Raw genomic sequence first — 25809 nt, 5'->3', positions numbered from 1 at the left:
GCCTAGGGAGAAGGGAGTGCAAAACCAGGCTCCAAGGGACAAAGGCAGAGCTGTGGATAAGCAGGATCTCTGCAGGGAACAAGAGACCGTGCAGTGTCTCTTGGAGCACCAGCTCACTGGCCTTGCCCTCCAGCACTGTGTACCACAGGCACGAAGGCTGGGCTTCCCCACCTCGGTGTTGGGTCATGGACCTTTGCAAATGCCCTGTGCCGTATGATGTTGACTTCTAATAAGTGCCTTTCCAAACCGAACACCATTTTGCTTTGGGGGCTTTTCTGACAGAGAGGCTTGAAATGAAAGGGAATCCAAAGGTTCAGCTCACTGAGACCTCAGTGCCCAGCTCCTACATGGTGCCCATGGGGCATTCGAGCAGCACAGGGAGGTACAGGCTACACCAGCTCTCAACCAGCTCCGCAATTCCTGCAGCAATGACAGGAACAGAGCAGAACAGGTATTTTAAAACTACCAGAGGTCAGACAAGGGGATTCCCCATCCAGGCAAGTCCAGCACTTCCCGTTTTGTGATGAGGCTGAACTGGAATGGTAAGTTCATCCTTAGGACTTGCTGCAGAGCAAAAATTCCAATTTCTTATTCTTTTTCATGCATCAAAACCTCCAGTCTCATACCTCCAAATCAGTGTGTCATTGCACACTCAAAGCAATATGAAGTTATCTTTGCAGTGACTGAGTCTGTGTCTACTGGAACATAAGATTTTGAAAATACCGAAACAAAGTACTTTTTGAAGAGGATAAAAACCAAGGAAGCCGAGATTATACATTTTAACTCCCACTAGCAAAAAATGCCAGCATAGTTGTCATTATACTGTGAAACATTTCCATTTCAATAAAGCTGCAGTTTCTGAAGGAAAATGGTAGCATCCAAATCTTTTTGTCCTTGCCTCATTTAAACACATGTTCATAGCATGCTGCTGAGTCAGTGCTGCTGTAGAAATCCTCGCCAGCCTGAGACAAGAGCCTTGCCGCAGGGAGCACGCCATCCTTTCATATGGCACACCTCCAACACAGTCAAAGATGAAACGGAATTTGCCCCCAAAATGTATCATCCGAAAAGGAAACAAGAAAAAGAGGAAGAACAGTGAAAAAAGGGAGTGATACAGGCAAAAGATGTCCTGGCAGCAAGCGGCTGGCTCCTGACCAGCCTCTGTTTTAAAGTCTTCTTCTGAGCCAGACCTGCCTATCTCCACCGGCTTCGGGGCACCATGGGACGTACCCTGCCCTGCACCCCGGCCAGCATGCTCGGAGCATATACGAGCCCATCCTCCCAAACGAAGAGCCAAGGAGGTCGTGGGCACAACCTGCTGCTGCCAGACTCGAAGGGCCACTATCAATCCCTGCGGAGCAGCACGGAGCTCCAGGACGGCTTTCAGCGTGGATCCGGACCGGCTCCGGTGCGGCTCTGGTGTGTATGTCCTCCCCTGTGGAGGTGTGCACCCACAGTGAGCAGCCCAGGAGCCTCACCAAAAACCCTCTCTCCACGGCACAGGGCAGGGTTGGGGCTGGGTTTTGCATTTATTTTTAATACCATGCCAGTTTCTTCACTGGTTTGCAAGCAAAATTTAAAAAGCCACCCAAAACCTGGCTTCCCAGGCCTGTCCATGCAGCAGACCTTTGCTAAAGCAGCTCTCCTGCTTCCGAAGGAGTTGGAAAATTAGAAATGAAGAAAGCACGGCGCACGCTCTTCCCCCTGACTACAGCAGCTTCCCCACACGGCCAAGCCAAAATCCCGCAGGCACTGCCGGCTGTGGCCATGGAAACTGCGGGTTTAAGCGCAGGGACTCCCCTGGCTTTGTGCAGCTATGCCCATCCATATTAGCTGGAGATCTGTCCGCTGATTTATGATGGAAGCGCTAACAAACCCTTAAATGTGGCACGGCAAATAGCAGCATTATACCAGCACCATGGCATGAGAGGCAGAGGCTGTCTATTGCTCCCCGAGGATTTGTTTAAGGACAAGAACCATGATGAATACAGCCTGGGTGGCTCAATTACATGGGGACTCAATTACTTAAAACAAAGAAACTGGATGAAAAAAGTATGACAAAAATTCAAAATTATTTCGCTGCTGGAGGTCACATATAACAGCCCTGTCATCCATAAATCTGGAAATCTCTAAGGCATGCTACTCCTGTGTTGAGAGATGACAATTAATTGGTATTTTACTTACCTCATCCATGCAAATTATGCAGGGAAAAATTCTAATTACTGCATGCTACATGTATATAAGGTCAAAGTGGGCCAGCTTTTGACAGTGGTGTAAAATGGATTATGTTTATCCTTCACATGAGGGCCATGATCCTGCATGAGCTACGGGGCTCCTGCCCCCCACCGCTTGTAGGGACCGTGCTGGTGTCAGTGAGGCTGCGCGGGCACAGCGGTCCCTTGCAGAGAAGGGATGGATCGGGCAAACACAGAACTGGGAGCAAACGCAACATGAGGTTGGGGAGAAATGCAAAGTCCTTTAGCAAGCAAGGAACAACAGCTTGCAAAGTGATGGGGCTCACATGTGGCCATAGCACCCCAAGTTTTGTCTGAACAGGATTCCTTACCCTCAAAAAAATGGGGATCCTGCCTTCCGACAACACCTCTTGTCTCTGGAAGGATTTTATGGGGCAGAAATGGGAAGACAACAGGTTTGGGCAGGGGGTTCTTGCTGGTGAAGGGAACCAAGATCATTTGTGCGCCCCATTGGAGACCTGCAGTCCCACACAGGGACCGAGCACGGGGACTCAGGACCGTGCCAGGACACGTGTCCTGCCCACCCCAGAAGTGGACGATCGCTGCCGGACTGCAAACAAGGCACAGCTTGCACTGAGTCACCAAGGTGGGGATGGCAACTTACCCAAGAGTCCAGGGTTGGGAAACCTCCAGGAGTCATTGTACGTTGAATATTGCGGGTGGCTGTATGGGCTCCCAGAAAACTCGCTCCCTAAGTTAAAAAGAAAAAAGACAAGAAAAAAAAGATCATTTGGTTTGAGACTGCAGTTACCGCTGGGGGGGAAAGGAGGTGTTCAGTGCGTGCTGTGCTCCGGTGACGGCCTTAGTAAAAGCACTGCTGGCCACCCTCTTTGAGGAAGGGTAATATGGGTGGGCTTATTATTAAATAAATGGGTGCAGCCATCTTCTACATGTTCTTTTCATGCTGTGGCCCAGGCCTGCTGAGCTGGTGGGATTTTCTCAGGCAGCCCATGCTGGCAGAGCAAGACAACAAGGAGGGATGGAGAGGACTCTGGGACACACTAATGGGGCTGGCCCTTGCCCCTGTGGCCCTACAGCACTCAGGGCAAGAAACACAATATGAGGATGGGGCTGCTTAGACAGGCTCTCTGCTGGCAGGAGAAGATGAACCAGCTAATCTTCTAGACACTGGGTACCCTTCCAGGCTCTCCAGGAGAACATGGTCTTGGTCCCAGACGTCCATCCATCACTGCAACCCAAGGAGAGGGATGTTCGCATCAGTTTCAGATGGCTTTGAAACCCTCCAGACACAGGCACAAAAAAGGCTCAACGAGTTACTGCTATTTATCTCCTCACCAGCTCCCACTTTCCCCATCTGTTTGTTCTCTTCACATGTCACCTCCTGTTTCATACTTCAGCTGCAAGCTCTTCAGGACAGAGCCTTGCACCATGGGACTCTGACCCTGGGCAGGGCACCCGGCTCCACCACCATGCAAATACCAACACTGCTGAGGGTTTATTCGGAAATTTTCCATGAATGACAGTTTCCTGCTCTCCTCCTCAGTTCCTCCTCTCCTTCTCCCTCTCCCATACACAAATATATGCACGCACAACACAGCACGGCAGGAGAAAGAGTAGGTTTCCTATGGCAAGAGGAGAGGGCTGCCAGGCTGCAGCAGCAGATGCTCACCACGACCTTCGCCTGTTCTGGTTCTCGGCGCTGGTGTAGCCCCCCCACCCCGTACCCAGGGGATGCTGCCTTTACCCCAGCTGAGCAGCAGACCCCTGACACCACGTCTCCAGCTCCCCGGGCCCGGGCTCAGCACCCCTGGCCCCATGACCCACAGACCTGCCTAGGGAACCACGTCTGGGTCTCCTGGCCCATGAGTGGTCTCCTCACTCAGGACACGGTTTAGGCAAGTTGCTGACCCGCTGGCTCCAGAGGAGAGGGGGTGATGCTCCAGTGACCAGTGGGGTCGTGCCTCCAGCCACGGTGGGCTGCGATAGCTGTGTGGTCCTGTCAGCCACTGCGGCCGCCTGCAAAGGTATTTTCTGCCAATACAGAAGTAACACAGGTTGGTGTCAAAATATGGAGTCGGTTCCAGGGTAGCTTGGTGTCCACATGATGGTGCTTCAGTAAAAACAGCCTGCCTCTCAGCCTACACCAAAGGATGCCAGTAAACACGCTGAATGTGCTGACAGCAAGAGCTGCCCATCACTGGTCCACTCCAGGGGGTCTCCGTTAAAACCCCTTCCCTGTTTCTCACAGCCCTTCAGACCCATAGGACTGCACCCACCAGCCTCGACCTGCTCTTTCCCCCGCCGACCAAGCATCCACGGACAAGGCAACGAGATGAGGTCTGAAGCCAGCAGCTGCAAGCGCTCCCACACTCAGCATACCTTGCTGTGTTGACCACATTTCTTCACAAGCCCAGAGCAGGTTTTCATTACTGCCTCCAAGGAATGGCATTAATTCACCACAAGCCGTGGAAAATGGAGCTGTTTCCAAACCTTTCTTCCTGGTGAAGTACATCATATCGACATTTCCTCTCTGCTCCCTATCCTTATGGATGATAGATGACTTCAGTACCTGAAGGTTACCTCTGTCACAGCGCTCACTCTAAAAGAGTGAGGCATGGTGAGGACGGCAAAGCCAGAAGAGATGTCAGGAGCCACCCGAGGTACCAGGGCCACTGGCAAAGGCATCTCCATTGCCTTCTGCCAGCCAGGGAGCAAGCTCCCTCCTGCAGGACACAGCAGCTCTTGTCTGGTCCCTTCTTCTGCCTCCTCATTGCTGCAGATGAGGCTGGCTGCTCAGCCAGAGCCCTCCCTGCTTGCCTCCTGTTCCCAAAGCCCCTCAGTTTACAGCAAGCCTCTGACCCAGCTCTGCCCTAACGGCGTTGACCCAAGCCTGCAAAGCACGTGGGCAGCAAACTGGCTGGTAACTTCACGGGTGAGTGATACGAACTTTCCCAGTCCTTGAAGGCTCATGGCCAGGTCCTCCTTCCAGTGTGTGCTGCACAAAAGTCCCTTCATCTCGTGGGTGCCTCTTCTGTGGGGAGAGGCTCCCACACCACCTTCCCCAGTAGCTTCATTTCTCCCTTTCCACAGGGCAGCAAGAAATGTAGAGATTTAGCCCTGTTTTAGTTGCACACAACAGTTGTGCTGCCTGACCAAGACGACACGCAAAAGCCAAAGGGAGCGAGCCTCACTGCCACATCCTCCTCTGGAGCTGCGCAGTGCATGGACAGAGGGACAGGGTGGTCAGGACAGCAGGACAGACCCTGATCCCCATGGCGGGCTGTGCGCACAGGGTGTGCAGAGAAGCCTCCCCAGCTCCTCCATGCACCAGTAGCACCCCAGGCTTCAAACAAAGCCCTTGGTGGTCTGCCGCACGCCTGCGAGAGCTGCGCCCTGAGGGAGGGCAGGACAACCCCTCATTTTCAGCTGTCCCACCGCTCTCCCTCCCTCCCTTTCGTGCCCGCCGCTCCCCTCTCCCATCCTCCTGAGGCTGCACAGACCCGGTCCGTCCCGCACCAACGCCGTGCACGCCGCTGAGCAGGCGGCAGCGCTTTCTAAATGCTCATCAGCGCTGCAGCAGGGCTGCGGGTGGGAACGGGCTGACATTTCATTGTTTCATCCTCTCCTGCCTTGCTCTCCTCCCCCACCATCCCCACTGCCCTCCTCCCCACACACACACACAGACACACATCGTGGACCCTCTCTGGGGGATGCTCCGGTGCCTGTCAGGCTGAGGCTTCCAATTCTCTGTTTTTTATGCCTCAGTGGTCAGGGTGTCAGGCTCCTGCAGTACAGACCAGCCAGGAGCTCGAGGAGTCACTGAGCACCATCAGCTCAGTGACAGTATTGCTTGCTTCTTAACATACTCTGCATATCCATCAGCCTTGCAGGGGAAAAAAAAAAAAAAGAGAGAGAGAGAAGGGGGGCAGGAAGGAAAATGAGAGAAAAGGAATACAAGAGACGGGAGGGGAAAAGGAGAAGTGGGGGAGAAAGTCTCAAGCCCTGCTACTACCATCACAGCACTTGAGCAGACAAATGGTCCAGCCATAAGTGAAACTAAGCTAGATGAATGAACGCTGCATGAATGCCTCGTGGTTTCCACCAGATATTCCAAGGTCCATCAGCTACACTTCTTGACAGCACTGCTTAGCGGCCAGCCCTCGCCCCATTCAAAAACACAACGAATCAGCTACCCGGGGACACGCACACATGCAGCGTGTTGCACATGTGTGCACGGTGCCTGCCCGCGCCGCGAGGAAAGGGTGGCCATCGGACCCATCCCTCCTTCACGTGAAATGGTAAGCCCCCTCCTTAATAATTCTCGCATCGCCGAGACACAAAGACACCAAACCAAGGGCTTCTGCCAGAGTTTGCCCACCTCTCGCTGCAGACCTGACTCCACACTACCACGATGCTTTATGCAGCTGTAGCCCTTCCGTCACCCCCAGAGGGGAAGGTGCAGGGGAGGATTCCCTGAAGGATTCCCAGTAACACTGCTGCTACAAGTGCAGCAAGCCCTGGGGGATGCACCTCACCCCGAGACAGCGGGACAGAGGCACAGTCCCCTTGCCCATGGGGTGAGCCCCAGGGCTGGCTGCAAACAGAGTCTGATGGTGGCGGATCGACCCTCTGCTGCAGGCAAAACGGTGTTATCCGTTCTGCAGCACCGCGTTGTCCATTCTGCAGCGTTTTCTCTGGGGATTATCATCTCATGTTTACCAGTCTGTTTGGTTTTAAGGTAAGCCTCCTGCAAGTTTCCTTTCTGATGTGCAGAGAAACTGAAAAGTGTGAGCTTAAAAATCTCAAGAACCTAGAGATGAAGAAAGAGATTTCATGGTGTCTTTCAAACTGCCATGGCTTTAGACAACTGCCCCTGCAGAGGATGCAGGTACGTCTGTGCACCGGTGCTGGACTCGGGGCAGGAGGGTGCTGAAAACCTTCCTCCCCTGCTGAAAGGCAGAGGCGTGGGGCAGATGGTCAAAGCAGGTCCAGCTTTGACATAGGCCATGTCCAGCCAAGGTGTTGAAATCTCCCAGGATGGAGAAAGCCTGACCATCACTGCACTACTGCAGTTCACCCCGCAGAGCACCCGGCTGTCGTCCCATTAGGTAGCACAGCAGTAATGAATGTGTCCTTCAGAATTGTCTTTTTACAACCGTGTGGCACTTGCTTGAAACCAGCAGCCCAGTCAAACACAGAACACGCTTGTTACCCAGCTGCTGGTACTTTTGGACTGAAACGCGAGATTTGAACAAATACTCAACAAAGTAGTTTTATATGTCACTTCCAAGTTCAACACGTTGCTGCTGTCCCTAGAATCACAGAAGACCCCATGAATCAGAAGCTCCAGAGCCAGTACAGCTCAGCCAGAGCCGGCTATGTGAAGGTGGACACATGTTTGGACACTTTTCGCTGCGTTTTCTCAGGTATCAGGTTTTTGAACACATGTTTAGGATCGGGAGAAGCCATCCGGACCACAGGAGTGAATGCCTGTATCCGTACGATGGCTGCAGGTAATACAACGTGCAGATGACACAACGTGTAGGTGATAGAGCACACCTTCCTCCCTGCGACCACCATACCACAGCTCCCAGCAAGTGCCGGCAAGAGCCGCTGGCACCCGATGGGGAGAACGACCACAACCCCGGGGCTGTGCCATCCTTCCTGCTGGACTCGTCCCAGCCACTCTTTTTCTCCACCAGACCCCATTAGATGGGTCTTTTTGCTATCCAAGCTCTGGGCTTAGGACAGTGTCTTATTTAGCCCTTCTATCTGGCAGAAAATTAAAACAAGCCAGGAGAAATGTTGTTCAATAAATGCAACTGCATAAGGGTCAAGAACAGAAGGTTGTGGGACAAATATTAGTCTGGCCAGGAACAGCAACACCTTGCCCTTTCCTCATTAGGGTCCTGGGTAAGTCTAAAAACATTCTGCTGTACTTGTACCTAAGTTGGTCTCCTGCAGATGAACCCCTCTTCCATTCCAGCCCGACCTCCCGGCAGGGGCTAGAGGTGCCTCTACCTTTCCCTTGTGGCAAAGGACCTTACTGTAACTTTTTAAAATTAACATTCTCATGACTTTTATTTGTTTTCAATCGTTTTCTTTTGTGGAAGTAATCACATGGATCATAAATTTCTTCAGTGAATTCCAATAACAATCATTACCCTGGTAGCTAAGATATGCTTGACTGCATGGGGAACGGGGCTAAACACCACACAAACAAACCCAAGCAGCCTGCATATCGCCGACTAACACTGGGAGACAGCAGCTACCCAAATGCCGCCTTGAACTCTATTACACAAAAATCACGTGTGCAATAGGGTCAGGCATCACCTGGGCTGGAGGCAGATATAAACCAAAGGACAGCAGGAGAAGTCACTTCTCACTGTTTGCCAGCATCGCCCGAGAGATCGCTTCATGATCTAGCAGCCCTGGGCAGCATCCCACATAAACTCAGAGTGACAAACAAGTGTGAGAGACCTTAGAAAAAGAAGGAAAATGGTCTGGCCTCTCTGTGGAGAGCAACGGTGTATTTTCCCCTTGGTGAAGCACATTTGCCTCTCATCACCAAGCTGTCGTAGTGGCTCAGGGCAAGACAGAGAGAGGTCTGCAGCCCTGCCTGCAAAGCTGCAGCCTCTGTGACACACAAAACTCACTCCCTTACAAGTTTTCTCCATGAATGGGGGAGCTGGGAAACACCTTTCAGTTAAAACTTGCTTTCACACAAAAGAGTAGTTTCACATCACTAACATACTTCTGCAAATTTGTGACAATTTTGACAAAATCCTTCAGTTAAAAAGAGCCCTGGATTCAAATATTTTTTAAAAATCGGATGTTTTCCAAACAAATATTTTATTTTTCTTTTAAATTCAGAGCAATGCTAAGTTTTCAAACTGAGTTCAGTGAGGCTACAAAAAGAATCAGAAATCCTCAACTGGAAAACAAACTGAGTCTTTGAAGTAAAGTCCAAAGTAATTTTTATTGTCATTTCTTTGCTTTGAATGAACCCTGGACTTTCTTCCAATTTTAATGTTCATCAGCAAACAACAGGATCAGTGATTTATACTGCTCTAATCTGTAAATATCAGCTGCGTTTAACCTGAGGGACTAGAAACCCAGGGCACACCACAGGTTGACCACCAGTAATCTGCCAGGTCTTCTCCTGGTCCCTTGTGTTTTCTTTGTCTACAGAAGTCCCACAGGAGGAAGGACACTGATAACTCTGCTTTCTGCTCCACAGACCAAGCACACCTGGCCATTAATCTGCCTGCTCTAGACTGAGCAGTCCACGCACTACAAAAAACAGAAGCGTAAAAAAAGGGAAAAATTACCAAAGTACAGCCCTTCTGAAACAAAACATGTATTTCAGAAACAATGTTCCCCCTGGGAAGAAGCCGAGCAGAAAAATACACTATATATAGCAAAAGCTCGCCATGTTCTATCCCATTTATCTCAATGAAAATGGTGATAACCAGCTAAAAATCCCAGGACAAGCAAGCAGGATTGATAGGCCAGTCTTTGAAGGGCAGGCTTGGGAAATTTTGTCAAGACCGGATTACCAGCACCTGCACCAGGACGAATTACGGGTCGAGCAGACCGAGGCAGGGACGGCAGCCTCGCATCGCATCGCCCGCCGGCCACGGTTCAGGGCAGCGGGCACGGAGCGGGCACCGTGCCCTCGCTGCTTCCCTAAGATGTACCCACGGCTGGAGATCACTGCCTGCCTCTGGCTTCCATTTCAGGATGGCTGCCGAGCCCCTGAGGGCTGGAAGGAGTCCCTGGGGGATTCTTTCCAACCCGGAGCCCAGCATCAGCCCGGCACACGGCCGCTGCCCACCCCGGACCCAACCGGTGGCTGGTGGAGGATGCCGGCAGGATGGGAGAAGGTTCAGCATCACCCGACCTCGCATAGTGCCGGGGCCAGGGTGGTTTATGGCTGCAAGGAGCTTTAATGAAAAAGAAATGTTTCCCAAGGGGGCTGAAAAATGCCGGTTTGGAAAACCTCTTCAATGAGCGGTTTGGAAAAAAAGGAAGCTGCTTTTCAAAATGCCTGAGAGGCTCTGCATCAAAATGGGAGCTGCTCCCGGTCTGCGGACCCTCGCTTACCTGACATTGTATCCAGCAATTTATCTATTCCCACAGGAAAGAAGTGAATAAAGCATGAATGAATGGAAAGGGGGAAATGCTTTCTGTACAATTAGTACTTCCCCTCACTTTTTTTTTGAGGATGCAATTGAAAGTGATGGACTTCAGCAAAAGAACAGCCCTCACAAATGATTTTCAAGCAAAACTTCCCTTACACAGAACACAATCTTCACTTCTTGATTTTAAATGAGAAAAAAACCTGACAAACAGCAAGTTCTTAGAGCACTAAGCCCTCTAACTGTGTTGTTTAAACACAATACGATACAACTATGTCAAAAATTTTGTTCAGCTCTAGCCAAGGCAAAGCCCCTGGAGCTGCGATGTACTGCAACAGTCCGGCCAACCGTGAGTACACAGGCACTCACAGGATCCCAGGTAGTGCTATTAATGCCATAAAATTAATTAGTCAGTGTCCGTACCGCTCGCTGAAAGAACACACAGGAAACACGACGGTGACTGTTAATTACCCTGGCCAGCAGTTTAAGCAGCACTCTGCTTCTGTGGCTGGGCACCTGCAACAACTTCCTTGAACAAATCTGAACAAACAGTGAAATACCTTTTGCTTGTTAAAGTGCATTTCTCTCCTAAAAGCGGGAGGAACAACCTGCTGGCTGGAACACCAGAATGCTTCCTATACCCTTTATGTTCAAACACCTACAGACACCATCACAGCAACCCGCCTGGACGGCCAAAGTGATGCTGGGGGCAAAATCCAGCTCTGAGCAGGGGCATGGGGTCTGCTCCATTAGCAGGTGGGGTATCACACATGGATCCACCAGCAAGGGTATTGGGGAGCCTACCACCACCAGCAGGCTCAGGCAGTGTTTTTCTGGGATGTCAGGGACCGCGCCATCGGCAGCAGTTTCCTCCTGGGAGCACCGAGGGTGCACGTGCAGAAATACAGCCCACGCATACAGACAGACACGCACTGACACAGGTGTGTGAATGCTCTTTACACGTGTAGGGGAAAACGGGCTTGTAAATCCACTGGTAAATCCGTTGTAAGAATCCAGCGGATCAATAGTTCGGTTATTACACCTATGACCCCTTCCACCAGTACACTTATACTCACCGAAAGCACATCCCACTCATGTCTGTAATGTCCTGTGGTCACTGATTAATCCTTCAGCAAATGGCTTAGGTGCAACCACCACCTGACCTTTCGCACGAGTGATTTCAAAATGAAATTAGCTCGTACACTGGCTAATTTTTCCTGTATGTCAGCCAAGCAGAAGTTTATAGCAGTTGTGTCTGGAAGGCACTTGGCCACATTCAGACAATGTCTCTCCAAAGTTCCCAGTCCCATCAAGATTGCCAATTAACTTCTAATGAAGGTTGTATATAATTTTATGATCATACAGATTGGACAGTATTTCCCCCTTATTTTATCTTTATATTAACTAGCACCCGCTCAAAGATGTACAATTTTATTTTTAATGGTTCTGAGTAGGTTGTCATATTTTAAGAAAACAGTAACATGCAGATTTTTGTAACACTACCTCATTTCCAAGAAGCTACAAGGCACAGAAATCCCATCAATGACTAATGAGTTGTGGGTTAAGGTGGACGTACCTTGCTGTGAAGTCACTGTACTATTCTCGACCCGTGCTGCCTGCCATAAAATTTTAATGCTGCTTCTGACATATTTATGAAATACCTCACCTAGTCTTCGCAGGATGACAAAAAGATTTACATCTGCAATTATTGCAAGCACATAGGTTTTAGCTATGCACTTTAAACTTTTGTACACAAAGGTATTTAACTTTAATACAACAAAGGTAGGTGGTGCCACAGAGCAACCATATTGGAACTGCATTAGGAGAGATTTATCTCCCTGTACCAGGAGGACAACTGCCCAACTCATCTGCACAGAAGACGGCATTGCAATTAATGACGATGAGGAATTTGCCCCTTTCCTCTCCCGGCTCCCCGCCGCAGAGTCATCCGCCCTCTCTACCAGCCACCGGCACGCAGCCTGTTGGGACGCCGGGTGGATCCGGCAGCAAGAAGCTGCACCACTGGTGATACCGAGCCCGATATTGATACCGATACAGAGCCTCGGCGCTGGCACCGAACGCGGTGCCGCTCTGTGCCGGTTGCTGCAGCTGGTAGCGCAGGTGGGATAAAAAGGAAAACTTCTGTCTCACAGAAAATACCAAGCTTTACCATACGGTTCCATCTCGAATTGGTGTAAAAAGTGCCAAGAATTATCTTGTGGGGTGATGTTCTCCAAACTATGTTAACGGAAATGTTGCGCTTGGTTCAGATGAAAATATTCCACTCCGTGCTTCATCCTGACTTTAGCCTTTTTTATGATTTCAGCCTTCATAATGATAATGTAATGTGTAGTTACTTCCACGAATTACACAAGTAATTTAGCTAGTAGCAGAAGTAGATATAATGTTACGAGCTATAATAACATAGCTACAGTGTGGAAATGGTGAAGTGTGGAAATTAAGCATTTTGGTAGCTTGACAAAGGTACATTGCTGCTGACGTGGAAGCAGTCTTCAATTACCTGCAAATGCAGGCGTGAACAGGGGCAGGAAAGCATCTGTATGGCTCCCACACCAGCATCTTCTCAGCATCCCGCTGGTGTCCCCATCCTTGGTGACCGTGTCAGACCATGCCAGGGGCCGGCCACGGCTCAGCTGGGACTGGGCCAGCGGCTCCAGCTATGCCAGGCGACGGTCGGATCCGGCCCTTTCAGCCAAGGTGGCAGCACCTTTGACAGATGGAAAAGTCTCTTGTCCTTGTGTAAACCCCTTGTGTGGATGAGCGCTCCCGGCTGAGCCGCTCAAAACCTCAGCATCTTATCCCTTCTGCCTGCAAGACCAGGTTTTCAGCTGGACTCCAGGCTTCAGCCACCCCTGGACAGGGGCTTTAGCATGTCAGCAGGGTCTGCTTTCCCCCTCTGGTTCTTTCTGTCATCACGGGGAGCTTGTGCACACTCTGAAATACAGAGACAGGGCCCCAGCAGAGATGTCAGTTTTTCTTTCTGACACCAAACACAATGCAAATGAACGCCTGAGTGACAGAAGACAGATAATTTCTCACTTGATTTTCACAGCACTGCTTTGGTTTTACACCACATCCACGTTACAGTCATCCTTTTAATGCAGAGAAAAAACATGTCAGCCGATCTCAGGTCAATCTCTGGGAGCGTGGCGGCTCGGTCCTCCGGCAGGACGGATGCTTTGCCGGCAAACGTTTTGTAGCCAAAGCCATTTCCAAGTAATGTCTGCAGCTGCTTAGCCTGGCCTGATCCAGCTGAATCAGCCAAAAATTGTGCTGAGGAAGAGAACACGTGGTGGGGAAGGGATGACAGACCAAGCATCTCCTCCCACACGTAGCGGGCTGATGCTCGAGGACACGGTGGCTGCTGTGGCACATCCCACAGCGGGGACCTATGGCTCGCCATGCATCCCACAGCCCAGGGCACACCTCCACAGACGAGGGCTGGCATTATATTTCCTGACTTCAGTAAATGTGCAAGATCAAAGACTAGACAGCCTGGGCTGAGGTGGCTCCTTTGTGCTGAAGGAGGCTGGTCGGAGGAAGAGAAGACAAGGCAGTATTGTCACCCCGTGCCCATTGCCTCTCACCGACACAACAAACAGCCCTTCTCCCACCTGGGCACTGCTTATCCCACCGTGGCGTCCACGGACATCTCTCCATGTAAGTAAAACATCGGTGTACGCTTGGAAGTTATTTATTCTGTGACAAAGCATCTGTGTGGCAAAGCAACCTTTGCTGCTGCTGCCTGAGACTGGTGGGATTTAGTGCATCTGCTGCTAAATGGACATCGAGTCAGGACCAGAGTGCTCCTTTTAGTCTTTTTATGTAGGAATTAAGGGGGTTACATTTACATTTCCCAGTTTACTCTGCAGTCACTGCAGAGCCTGGTCCCAAATCTATGGCAGTCATAGTTGACAGATGATTTATTTTTCAATCAAAGTGCCCCAGTGCCATATTTGCTGCTAGAAATAAGCGAATGCATCCTTCTTTCTGGAGACTTCTCACTTCCCCATCCGGGCTGTCTCTCTTCTCCTGGCACAGTCAGACAGCCCGTGAGCAGGGCACGCAGGAGACATGTCCTCAAACTCTCCCCACCTGCGCCCCTCTGTGCAGAGGTTTACACCTGCCCGACACAGATGCACACACAACAGTTTTACAACACAAACACTGCTTCCTACAGTTTCACAACCTCCACTTTAAAATGTGTTTTCAGAGGAAAGTTCTGCCATGGAAATCGGGCAGTCCTTGGAGTGCATTCCTTCATTTTTACTAAAGCATGTCATTTTGCTTAAAATTTTTTGCTTAATTTGGTTTTCTTTCCATTACCCCATTTTGTTCCTTTTGCACTGATATTACATTGCATCGTACTGCATTGCAATCTATTGTAACGTCTTGGCATTTTCACTTATTTTGATAAAGTCTCAATGTGTCCAGAAACTCCTGGAAAGAGAATACTTAATTCCCAAAATATTTAATTTCAATTTGTGCAATAGACATCAGTTCTGAGCGTTGGAGTTTACCGCAGGGCAGATGTTCTATATTCAAACAGTCCTAACCGCAAGCAAACTCTCTCCAGCAATCATCACACAGAAATCAAGCCTACAGTCTCAGAAAACAAGTCCAGCGAGTGGTAAAAAGGCTGAATTCATAAACAACACTCCGCAGGACAGTGGCTGCAAACCCCCCAAAACCACCGCACAGGTCATCCGGCAGTGGCAAAGGGGAGGATGCGCGGATCCGGGGGTGCCTGGGTGCAGGACCTGGTCTCCAGCATTCCCCTGGCCACACAAATGCTGAAAGCGGGAGACATCCAATCCATCCCAGGACAACTTGGAAAGTGCTTCCTAACACCAAGAAGCTGGGCAGATATTGAACCCCTTGGGCTGTTGTCCAGAGCTTGGACATCATCATACATCTTTCAGTATGCACAGAAACCCAGGCTTGGAAAGACGCACAAGAAGCCAACCCTTCCATGGGGTGCTCAACGTGGGCAGCAGATGGGCTACCCAGGGTCTAACGCCCGGGAGAAAAGAAACTGCATCCTCCGCAGCACCCACTGCACAACAAAGCACTCGGCAGTTGGGCTGCAGAGCTCGGATGTGACGGGAATACAGACTCTGCTCTCCCACCGCTGCTACCGGCTGCCGCTTTTCGGGGTGTCACCACGCGCTCCTGGCACGGCGCGATGCAGCAGGAACGCAGCAGCCGCGTCACGCTCCTGCTGGTGGACACAGCGGGCCATGAAGTGCTTTCCACTCCGCTTACTTTGGGGATCTCGGCACTTGCTCATAGTCAAACGCGGTTTGTCAGGTAAGTGCCTGATCGATTCTGGCGGCTGGGTCCGGCTTCCACATGCACCCAGCACGTGAGGCACGGAGCTGGTCCAGCACCCGAACCCCCACCGGTGGCCACGGCAGATGCCGGGCACGCCACGGTGCTCAAAGCTCCGGCAACCTGCTGTTCGTAACCACGATGCTTTTGTAATCTCCGATTTTTTAAACTCTGGGTACTGACACAGCGTAAGGAGACACAAGCATAAAGAAGGTGAACGCTCAGAAGTTACAAAGCATTTTGTGTGCTCTCGCATGGTCGTTACTCTGGTCTGAGAAACCTCGTCATGAGCAAGGGGGTTGAGTTCAGCCCTGTTAAGCACAAGCCGGTCCGGGTCAGCTCCCGTCGGTGGTGCAGCACCCACCTCGGAGGCAAAGCCTGTGCGCAGCTCAGGACACCTTAACTGGCTTTTTGGTCCTCTGCTTCACTAATCCAAACCACAGCTTCCCAAAATCAGAACTAATTTAGACCTCATGACTTTCTAATTACAGTTAGCTTTTTCTTATCGTGTTTCCACCAGTGGACAGCTGTCAATAATGACAAAAACAGAGCAAATGGGAGGGGACCCGTGGAGGGCGGAGGATGCAGAAGCATGGCACACCCATGGCACACCGCATCCCAGCTGGACACTGAGCTCTCATTGCCAGGACATTGGGGTGCATCACCTGGGGAGCCACCGTCACTGCTGGTTTTGAGAGACGGGCAGACAACGATCTATCAGGAAACCCTTTGCAAAGGTGTTCCTGCCTTCCCAGAGGCGGACGATGGCGGTGAACCCTGCAGCCCCCATGCAGAGGGGATGTCCTTGGTGCCCAGAGGAGACCCTGGGAGCTGCCTCGGTGGGGGTGAACGGACCCTGTGTAGGGTGAGTTCTGCCAACCAGTCCCACGTTGGGCAGTTCCTGATGCCCGGTCCTACGGGGCTAATGCAATTAATGAACAGAGGGCAAGCTTTTAACACATTTCATCTACAAGCACCTCATCTTTAAGTTTCTGGTTCTGGGTATTTTGGGGCAGAGACTTGTGTTTGTGGTAGCTGCCAGCACAATGGGGCTCAAAACAACTGGCTTGCAGAGGACGGAAGAATGTTTAGTGACACAAAACCCCCTAAAAACAGCAACAAAAGGCTTTTTAAATTCTCACTGTTGCTTTTATAATCACCGGTATGCTTAAAGGTGGGCAGTGCGTCGGACCTGTAACACTGAATGAACCCTCAATGGGGAACAGCCTCCGTTTTCAGCTGCCGCTGGTGTCTCCTTGTGGGTATCTCAGCGTGCGCTGCCCAGAGACAGGAGCTGGAAGGGTCCCCCAGTTCCCCCCCAGGAGACACAGGATGGAGCCCTGTGCCATCAGCTGGCTGCCTCCAGCCCTCTCCTCCCCGTCCGCGGTGCCGCAGGCAGCATCGCTGCGATGCTGACTGTGCACCGCTTTGCCCAGCGCAGCATCCTCCGCAATGATGCTCCACAAGCTCCGTAACGACAGCCAAGCCAGGAGTCCTGGGAAGGGCTCCAGAAGAAATGACCACAGACCCTGGCTTCCCTCTCTCAGCGCTAAAACCCCCCAACAGCGACACTTTTTGCCGCGAACAGCAGCTTAATTTGAAAATGGGTACCTGAACAGAGCACTGCCCTTATCCCACGGGCGGCATCGCTCGGGCTGCCGGAGCCCCAAACCCTGGCACTGTCCCGAGGTGGGGAGGGGATGGTTTCGGCATCAAGATCTGGCTGGAAACCCCCCCCCCAGGCCCCGCAGCCCCCCGGCATCGCCGTGCACCGCTGCTGGCTGACGCGACTGATTGATTTGACTGAAGGTAGCCAAACTGTCACTCAGGAGGTGCCCCCTTGGTACCTCTTCTGGCTGGATCTACTTGAGGGTGGGCTTGCCTGAGCCGCTCCTGTCAGGGATTTCAAAGGGAACAAGCGGCTGAATGCGGATCTGACAGCTCGGCCGAATTAGGGCTATTTGCATGCTAATTTCCACCGTGCTTAACTCACTGGCAGACCTAGAGTGAGAAGCAGCCTCTGCATGTTTGGAACAATGCTTGACTGATCTAGCTGCGTTAACGAGCAAATTATGGTAATTTTGTTATTACAAATGCATAGAAATTTCCAAAGAGTGGAGCAATACAATATGTTTTCTCTCCTCCTCCTCACTCCTAAATACGGACCCTTTTGTTTATACACACTTCGCCTTGCTTACTTATGTTTAGATATGCACAGCGTTTCACCTCGATGGGAGGAGGCAGAAATTACAGCCAGAGCAGAGGGAGCCCGCAGAGCAGACGGGACTGGCTTTGCTGCACATGGGACACTTGGGACCACATCCTCAGCTGGTGAAAAGCAGCAGAGAGCCTCAGCAGTCAGGGGTCGGGACTAATTGACCCCAGTTGAGGATCGGGTCTGTAAGAGGAAGGTGGGTTTGGGAACAGCAGATCCAGAGGCTGTTGGCTTCCCAACATTTCACCTTCTTGCCCTCTCCAGCGTAATTTCTAAATCAATTTAATGAAATAATATCTGACAACATCATATTGAAAACAATATAAATTTTATCTATATTCTGTGCAAGCACGGTAATTACATTCCTGAGAGATGAACACCAAAACATTTCTCCAGGCTTCCAAGAAGCTGGCAGACCCTCATTCAAAATGTACAGGAGCAGCAGATAAACGCATACCATCTACTTAACTGCTTCATTATTAATTAAGGGAATCATTTGTCAGTTGATTTGCAATCTGGTATTGCCCCAAGATATTTGTGATGGCATATCACTTGCTCCATCATATGTGATGAAACTTCTCCGGGATTTCTCTTCCAAGATTACAGAAGGGTGGGGAGGCACCTTTGTAAGGCAGCCCTAGACTTGGGAAAAACCAGCAAATTCGCTTAACCAGAGAACGCCAAATGTCAATACTTCTGTCCTTTGGCAGCAGGTCTTCTGGCTGTGGCAGTGGAAGCCATGGGTGCTTTTCTGTGCATCTGAGGGGGGTGAAGGTGTTTTTGGGGCACATCAGGTGATGGCTGGGTTTGTGCTATGTGAGCTGCAAGAAGTGGCAATACTAGCACAAAAAAAGTAGGTGCCCATAATCCAAGCAGACATACACATCCCTGCTGCAATAGCAGCACGAAGCAGGTGGAGCAGATGGCAAATGGACTTAGGAGTCACCTCGAGGCTCCAAGGAGGTAACTTGCAAACTTTTCACTTCACCAAAGAAATGTTAAGGTTTACTCCTCATGTGCTTTAGGTCCTTCTAGCATAAAGGGCCTGACTCGTTTTACTTTCTCTGGCCACAACAGCATCACTGTCCAAGTAACCAAGCGGTTTCAGCTTTATGCTGTACATCAGAGGAGGACGTGGTTCAGGCTGTGCCACCAACGCCCTCTGTCATCCCACATACTGCAATTTCCTTTCTCTGCCCCTGTTTTTAAGCGTCTTACCTCCCAGCTGCTTTCAAGTATCGTCAGGGGATTACTAAACGCTATCACAAAACTTTGGCAAAGGCAGACCCAGCACAAATAACATCAACGCGTGAAAATAACTATGAAGAAAGTCTTCAGTGTGACACGGGGGACCGAACCCCACCAATCCCTACTACAGGCTTTATTCCAGAGGTCAGACATCGTAACCGCCACCTCCCGACCCCCTATCGCGACACAAAGCTGGCGTTCCTGCTCCCCTTGCCGCAGGCTGGGTTCAAGTGGGTTCAGGGAGGGTGCTGGTGCTGTTCCTTGCAGACTCAGGTGGGAGAAACAGCCCCAACAAGGAGAGGTCACACCATCTCATCTCTCTTCCACATTACTGTCTGCCAGTCACAAGGAAAAAATGCGTTTGAAAACCACGTGTTTTGTTTCCCCAACATCATCTCCTTCTGCTTTCCATGTTAGAACCAGCAGATTCTCCTAGATAAAAGATTGCTATGACAGCATTGCTATTTTTTACGCTTTTCTCTTCAAAGCCCAGTTTTGAATGTCACTGTTTTCAGGTCCCTTTAGTCGGGTAATTGCACATAGACTTCATATAAAGGAAATTCATTTGTTCAGGGTCACTGCATGGTTTTTCATTAAAAACAAATTACCGGTGTTCAGAAAGGACATCTGGGTTTCGAGAGTCCCATTAATGACTATATTTTCAGCATCACTATTCCGGACAGTCTACCCTTTCCTGTCACCCAGTGTGCAGGGCCCACCAGGAGAGGAGGGGACAGGGTGAATGAGAGTCCTGGGGAGGGGAGAACGGGTGGCGAGGTGGGGGCTCCATCCCTGGAGATGGGGAGAGAGAAGAGGGGGGAAACAGGAACCAGGGGTCAGCAGCGGCTGCTGCCCCAGCACTTCTAACACAGGAACTGGAATAAGTATTTAAGTGAATGATCATGACTACTTGACCATAACCTTTTTCCAGCTCAGCCACGGCACCATGAGCCTGATGGCGAGGGCAAGCTCGGGATGGTTTGCCCGAGCCCCTGCCCAGCAGTCGCTGTCCCAGCCATAGGAACTGCCATGAGCCCCCCTGCCCTGGCCCCGGCAGGGACCCAAGCAGGACCCAGCTGCTGGGATGGTGGTCCTCAGAGCAGGCACGCAAGTTGCAGCTCCAGCTCATGTCTTCTCCTCTGTCCCCTTGCCACTGTCTTCCTCACACATGGGAGGACACAGACTTTCAGACACGTCTCGGGAGCAGTCCCACATACACAAACAGTGATCTGTGGAGAGAGACCTGACCCGGTGCTGGAAACAAGCTGGTGATGTGTGGAGCAACCGCAGAACAAGAAAAAAACCTAAGCGAGCAGCGCTGGTCCCCATCGCCACGCCAGCCCCAGCCAGCAGTGCACCAGAGCCCAGGCAGGATGAGGAGCGGTGCTGGAGGGAAGGTCCAGCTTCCCAAAGGTGAAGGAAGCATGGAAACAGTACGCTGGGACCAGCAGACTGTCGCTCCAGCAGCTGCGCTCCCTTTCAAATACTTCACCTCGAAAAAGGCTCTGGGTCATCCACATAGGTCACGGAGTAAAATCCCTGCAAATACTGCATTTCCCACTGATGTGCTCCCAACTAGCTGCTGCTATGCTCCTGAAGCCAAATCTGCAGATGCGAGGTAGCAAAGGTAGCAGAGAGCAGAAGTTGCAAGCAGAAGGCAGCACCACCTCCATCAGAAAAGCCAAAAAGCCCTGGGACTGCCTCTTTGGAAAGGAGTAAGTAAAGCCGGGTGGCAATAAGCTCTAGGCTGCAAGTACTGGATGAGATGGAGAAGACGCAGTTTGCTCCTGCCAGCCAGCCAGGAAACAAAAGGAAGGCTGCTGGGAAAACACCGCTCTGTGTTTCTAAAGTGGCAGCACATTAGGGGTGCAATCACAGTGTGAACAAATAATAACAGTAACACCAAATTATTGGAGATAATTTCTGCACATAGCATCTCATTAACCTGTGGGATCATGTGCCCTGAGGTGGTACTGAGACCACGAATCTAGTAGGAATCAGTAGTGGATTAAACATCTAAATAGATAATGAGAACAGAGAGAGAGCTACATTAGACAAAATAAACATTTACAAGGGATATAAACTCTCATGCTTCAAGGCATAAGCCACTAGATGACGAGGATTAAAGAGAAGTGGCCATTTTGGGCAAGCTGTTCCGGGAGCTGCTGTGGGCAGGTGAGGATGGTGGGCAGGGGGTGGCTGTTCCACGGACCCCGTGGCTTCCCACAACAGATGCTACACGATGCTGTCGATCTCCTGCCTGCTCCCAATGCATCCAGGAGTATTCACCAACAGTCACCGATTTTACGCCGGGTCCACCTGCCTTCCTCCTTTCATCCCTGGTCTCCTGGAGGAGAAGGCAAGCCGGGCAGACAGGGGATGCTGAGCCGGGGGCTGCAGTGGGGTGAGACCATGGTCACAGGTGGGAGGAGGAAGGTGGAGGGTCATTTCTCCTGGTCCCTGTGTAGACGTTAGGCACTGCCCTGTGACAGGGAAGCTGTCCATACAGCTCCTTCTGGCCTCCAAGGGGGATACATGGTTCTGTTGTTTAATGGCAGTTGGGGTCTGGAGCAGAGCTGTCCCATCTGTGCACTGTGTGGACTGCTGGCATGACTGCTTTCCAGAGAGGGACCTGTTCTCCTCCTGTTAACAGCTTACTGACTCCATCTTTGCTCTCAGTATCAGGCAGAAGCATATGAATTCCTGATTCTTCAGCACATTTTCAGCAGTGCCATAATCAAAATATTGAGTCATAGGACGATGGGGCATTTCAGGATGGAAGGGACTTCGGGAGGTCTCTAGACCCTGCTCACAGCAGGATCAGCAGTGAGGCCAAATCAGGATGCTCAGGGCTTCATCCAGTCTGGCCTTGAAAACCCTCAAGGATGGAGACTGCACAGCCTCCCTGAGTGACCTCTTCCACCGCTGGACACTCCTCGTGGGCGAAAAGTTTGAAGCTTCTCCTCATACCCAGTTTGCATCTTGCTTGTTTCAACTTATGCCCATTGCATCTTCGTGTTGGGGGGCCCAAAACTGCACTGTTCCCACTGTGAGACCATGAGTGCCAAGTGAGGGGGATAACCCCTTCGCTCCAGTTCCTGGCCAGGATCCTGCTAGTCGTCTTCACTGCCAGTGCACACTGCAGGGTGATCCTCAGCTCCCGGTCTGCCCGCATCCCCAGTGTCCTTCCAGCAGCCAGGCAGTCCCAAACCCATTTTGTTGCAAAGTGCTCCCTTCCCTGGTGCAGGATTTTACGTTTGCCCTTGTTGGATTTCATGCTCTTCCTCCTGCCTGCCTAGGTGCTTCCAAGTGACAGCCCTACTCTGGAGCATACTGACAGCACTCCTCAGTTTGGCATCATCTGAAAACCTGATGAGGTGTGCTCTTTCCCAGTTGTGGATCAAGATGCTAACGAGGACAGACCCCTGGCTGTACCCTGTGGCACTGTGCAGGCTACCAGCATCCAGCTGGAGCGTGGCATTAACCACCACCTCTGAGCCTGACCATCCAAGCAGTTGTTTTCCCACCTATCTGCCCATCCGTCCACACTCCAGCATTTCACTTGTGCCCTGTGCCATCAGAGCACTGTGGTCTGCTGGAACTACAGTGCCTCGCAGAGACCTCCTCCTGGGTCTCCTTTACAGGGCAACAGCCACCAAAAGGCAGAAGAAGCATGCAGGGCCAGTGACCTGCAGAGGGAACGCGTTTACAGGAGCTTCAAGCGATGCCAGCTCTCGGTTCATAAAGCTCTGGACTTACTTAAATCAAAGCTACGTGTTTGTTTGGTTGGTTCCTTTAGAGAAAAGTATTTGATTAATTTATTCTCTGGGCTGCAGTACATTCACCAGCCACATAAAAAAGGAAATTCCCTGTTGATACGCACGCCCCTGTTTTTGCAGGGAAGGAAGGGAGGAGCTCTGAGACCATGGACCAGGAGTTTGTGCCAGGCATGGGGATGCAGCGGGGACAGGTTCCTGTGTGCATCCTTGCCTGTGGGAGAGGCAGGGAAGGAGCCAGGGCTGGTGGGGAAGAAGCCTCTCCTGTTCAGATGAACAGCGCGGGAGCTGGAGAAGAGATAAGCACAGAGCAAGAAGCTGAATCCACACAGCTCCTGCTTCCAGCCTGGAAATGCCAGGGAGGTGGGTGGTCTCCCCTGCCCCACAAGCGTGCTACAGAGCCCTGGCAGATGCGGGACAAACACCAGAAGAGCGGCGAGGGATGGGTTTACTCACAGAAGCACGAGCGATGGCAGCAGCAACAAGCATGCAACAAAACACCGCCTATGTCTTATCATGTATACATTTCTCCCATGTCTCTAAGCACTTAACTCACACAATTACTTAATTACGAGCAGAAATTCACGGCTAACAATTAAAAATCTTATCAAGGAAGCACATTTCTAGCAGAGGCTCCGAAAACTACGACAAGGCAGCGGCAGGTCGTGAAACGAATCCCTGAGACCTGGTACAACAAACATGGGCCCTTGCTCAGGCACGGCAAGTTGGCCATTTCAGTACAAGCAGGGATGTGCCAACGGCACCAGACTGGATCCGTCACCTGCTTCACGGTCAGCCCCTGGGAGACTGTGGTGTTTTCCCTAGCAAGGCTCTGAAACTGATCCTGCAAAGGACAGGAGTTAAAGAAGGATTGAGAAGGTATTTTGGATGCTAGTTAGCAAATTCTCACTTAAATGAGAAGGAGAACCTACAGGAATTGCAGCTGACCTTCACACTAGCTGGAGCAGAAGGTTGTTATTAAAGGAACCAGCGAGAGGAATAGTGCAGTTACTCAATATAATGGGTCACACAAGCCTATGTGTAGTTAAAAATAAAATCTATTACCCAGGAAAATCGGCTCAGATGACTCTACATCACTGAACCCTTACTGCACCTCCTCTGGCTGAGCACCACCAAGCCCCACGTCCTGCAGTTTTGCCATCCCACCCTGGCAACTGCTCCTGAACAGCTGATAAATCCCCCAAAAAGAAGGAAGAGCAAGTATACCTCTTAGCTGGGGAAGGGACTGGGGGTCACAGCCAGATTTTCAGTGAAAGGTGCTCTGAAAGAAGGCAGTAGATTCCCACAAGATTTCTAAAAGCCTCTGAATCTCCATGATGGGTCCAATGCACCCGGGCTTTCAGATGTTCATTCTCAGCAGGAGGATGCCCCTGGAGTGAGGGGGAGGCTCAGGGCATCAGTGAAAAAACAGCCCAGGAGGGACTGGGCAGGAGAGGAGGGGACCAGTGGGGCAAGACCTCTGCCCCCCCAAGACACAGACACAACCAACCGAGCCTGCTGCTCCCCACGCTTTAAGGCGTGATTACAGCTTGCGGTCATGCTTAAGAGTCGATGCAAGTTCAGCTCTTCACCTGACGTGAGCAGTCGGCTGTGCCATTGCATTCAGGCAGGTCTGGCTCAGCGGAAGAAACGTACCCTATAACAGCGTCTATATGTGTGTCCGTGAGACATAGTGTGAAACAAGGACCAAACCTCACGCTCTTGTCAAGCAAGGCTTGCTTTCAGATGTTCACTTTTTATTCTCACTTCTCAGAGACTGCATCTGCTACCCTCTCAGCAGCTCCTTCTGAGGTTACATTTTATGGGTAAAAATTGGTTTCTGCACAACCTATGATCTAACTTCCATAGCCAGTTTCTAAGTCTAATACACATATAAAATGATTGATTTTTTCTTAACTCCTTAGCAATGTGGTAGAAAGCAATTTGCAGAACATAATCAAGGCTGGTAACAAAGACTAACCCTGAAAAAGCCTGGACACCAAATCACTGTCACCAACTCCCACTTTCCTATTACAAGTACTTTTTTCTAAATCACCACCTCCTGGAGCCATGTGATTACAGATGAAATCCCACTTTGAGGGATTTTCCTCGGTAACTCTCTGACCTTGATGACTCCAAAGAGCTGGCTTACATGTCCTGAAGGGCTTGGAAATCAATAGGGGAAAGAAAGAGAATCCCCAAGTTATCACCGCTTTTTAAATCATATGATACTTAAGGGCCACATTCAAAACTTTTAACATATATATTTGGGGCTCAGAATACCGCTTTCCCTCATAGCCAGCAGTGCCTGTCATGTCCAGACCAAAGGCGACAGAGCCTGGGGACAAATCCCAGCAGTTCTTTCAAGCTGAAATAAATGATTTCCAGCAGTATCCGACCTCCAGCGCTCAGGCAGGAGGGAGGCCAGCTGGGTGCTCCCACCACTGCACCCTCACCACCGCTTGCTGCCAGCACCCTGACGTCTGTCGACTGTGGGCGATGTGCGGATCTGCAGCCGACAGCGACGGAGGGTTGCGACGATGACGTTCTGCGCCTGCAGACCCTGCTCTACCTGCTCCCGGTGCTTGCGCACCCTCCACTCCTGCTGGCCACACAGGCAAGCACTGGCCACTGGCTGGCTGATGCCACCGGGCATTTCTCACCGCAAGGCTCCAAAAGGGGAAGGAAATTACAGAAATACGGTGCCCTGAGGACAACTCAGCGTCCCCCAGGAGGCAGCTGGATGGGCGCAGTTTTGCACAGAGAAATGTCTAGGTCAGGACATGTCCAGCCCCCAAGGGCTGGCGACCTCCCCGCTGGGACAGCGTGGAAGAACACAGCGTATTTGGAGGAAACAGGCA

General features: G+C 51.0%; 1 protein-coding gene across 4 annotated transcripts in view; it reads right to left on the bottom strand.

The window, feature by feature from the left end:
• PAX5 (paired box 5) overlaps positions 1-25809 on the bottom strand; it is a 135091-nt gene that overhangs the window by 5767 nt on the left and 103515 nt on the right. For all 4 annotated transcript variants that reach the window (XM_010566428.1, XM_010566429.1, XM_010566430.1 and 1 more), the window contains one exon: positions 2860-2946. In XM_010566428.1, coding sequence (XP_010564730.1) covers positions 2860-2946 — 87 coding nt within the window. The remainder of the gene's footprint in view (positions 1-2859; positions 2947-25809) is intronic.

Source organism: Haliaeetus leucocephalus, unplaced genomic scaffold (genome assembly GCF_000737465.1).
Source record: "Haliaeetus leucocephalus isolate CR32 unplaced genomic scaffold, Haliaeetus_leucocephalus-4.0 Scaffold210, whole genome shotgun sequence".
NCBI classification, from domain to species: Eukaryota; Metazoa; Chordata; class Aves; order Accipitriformes; family Accipitridae; genus Haliaeetus; species Haliaeetus leucocephalus.
This window is presented reverse-complemented; position numbering and strand designations above follow the sequence as displayed.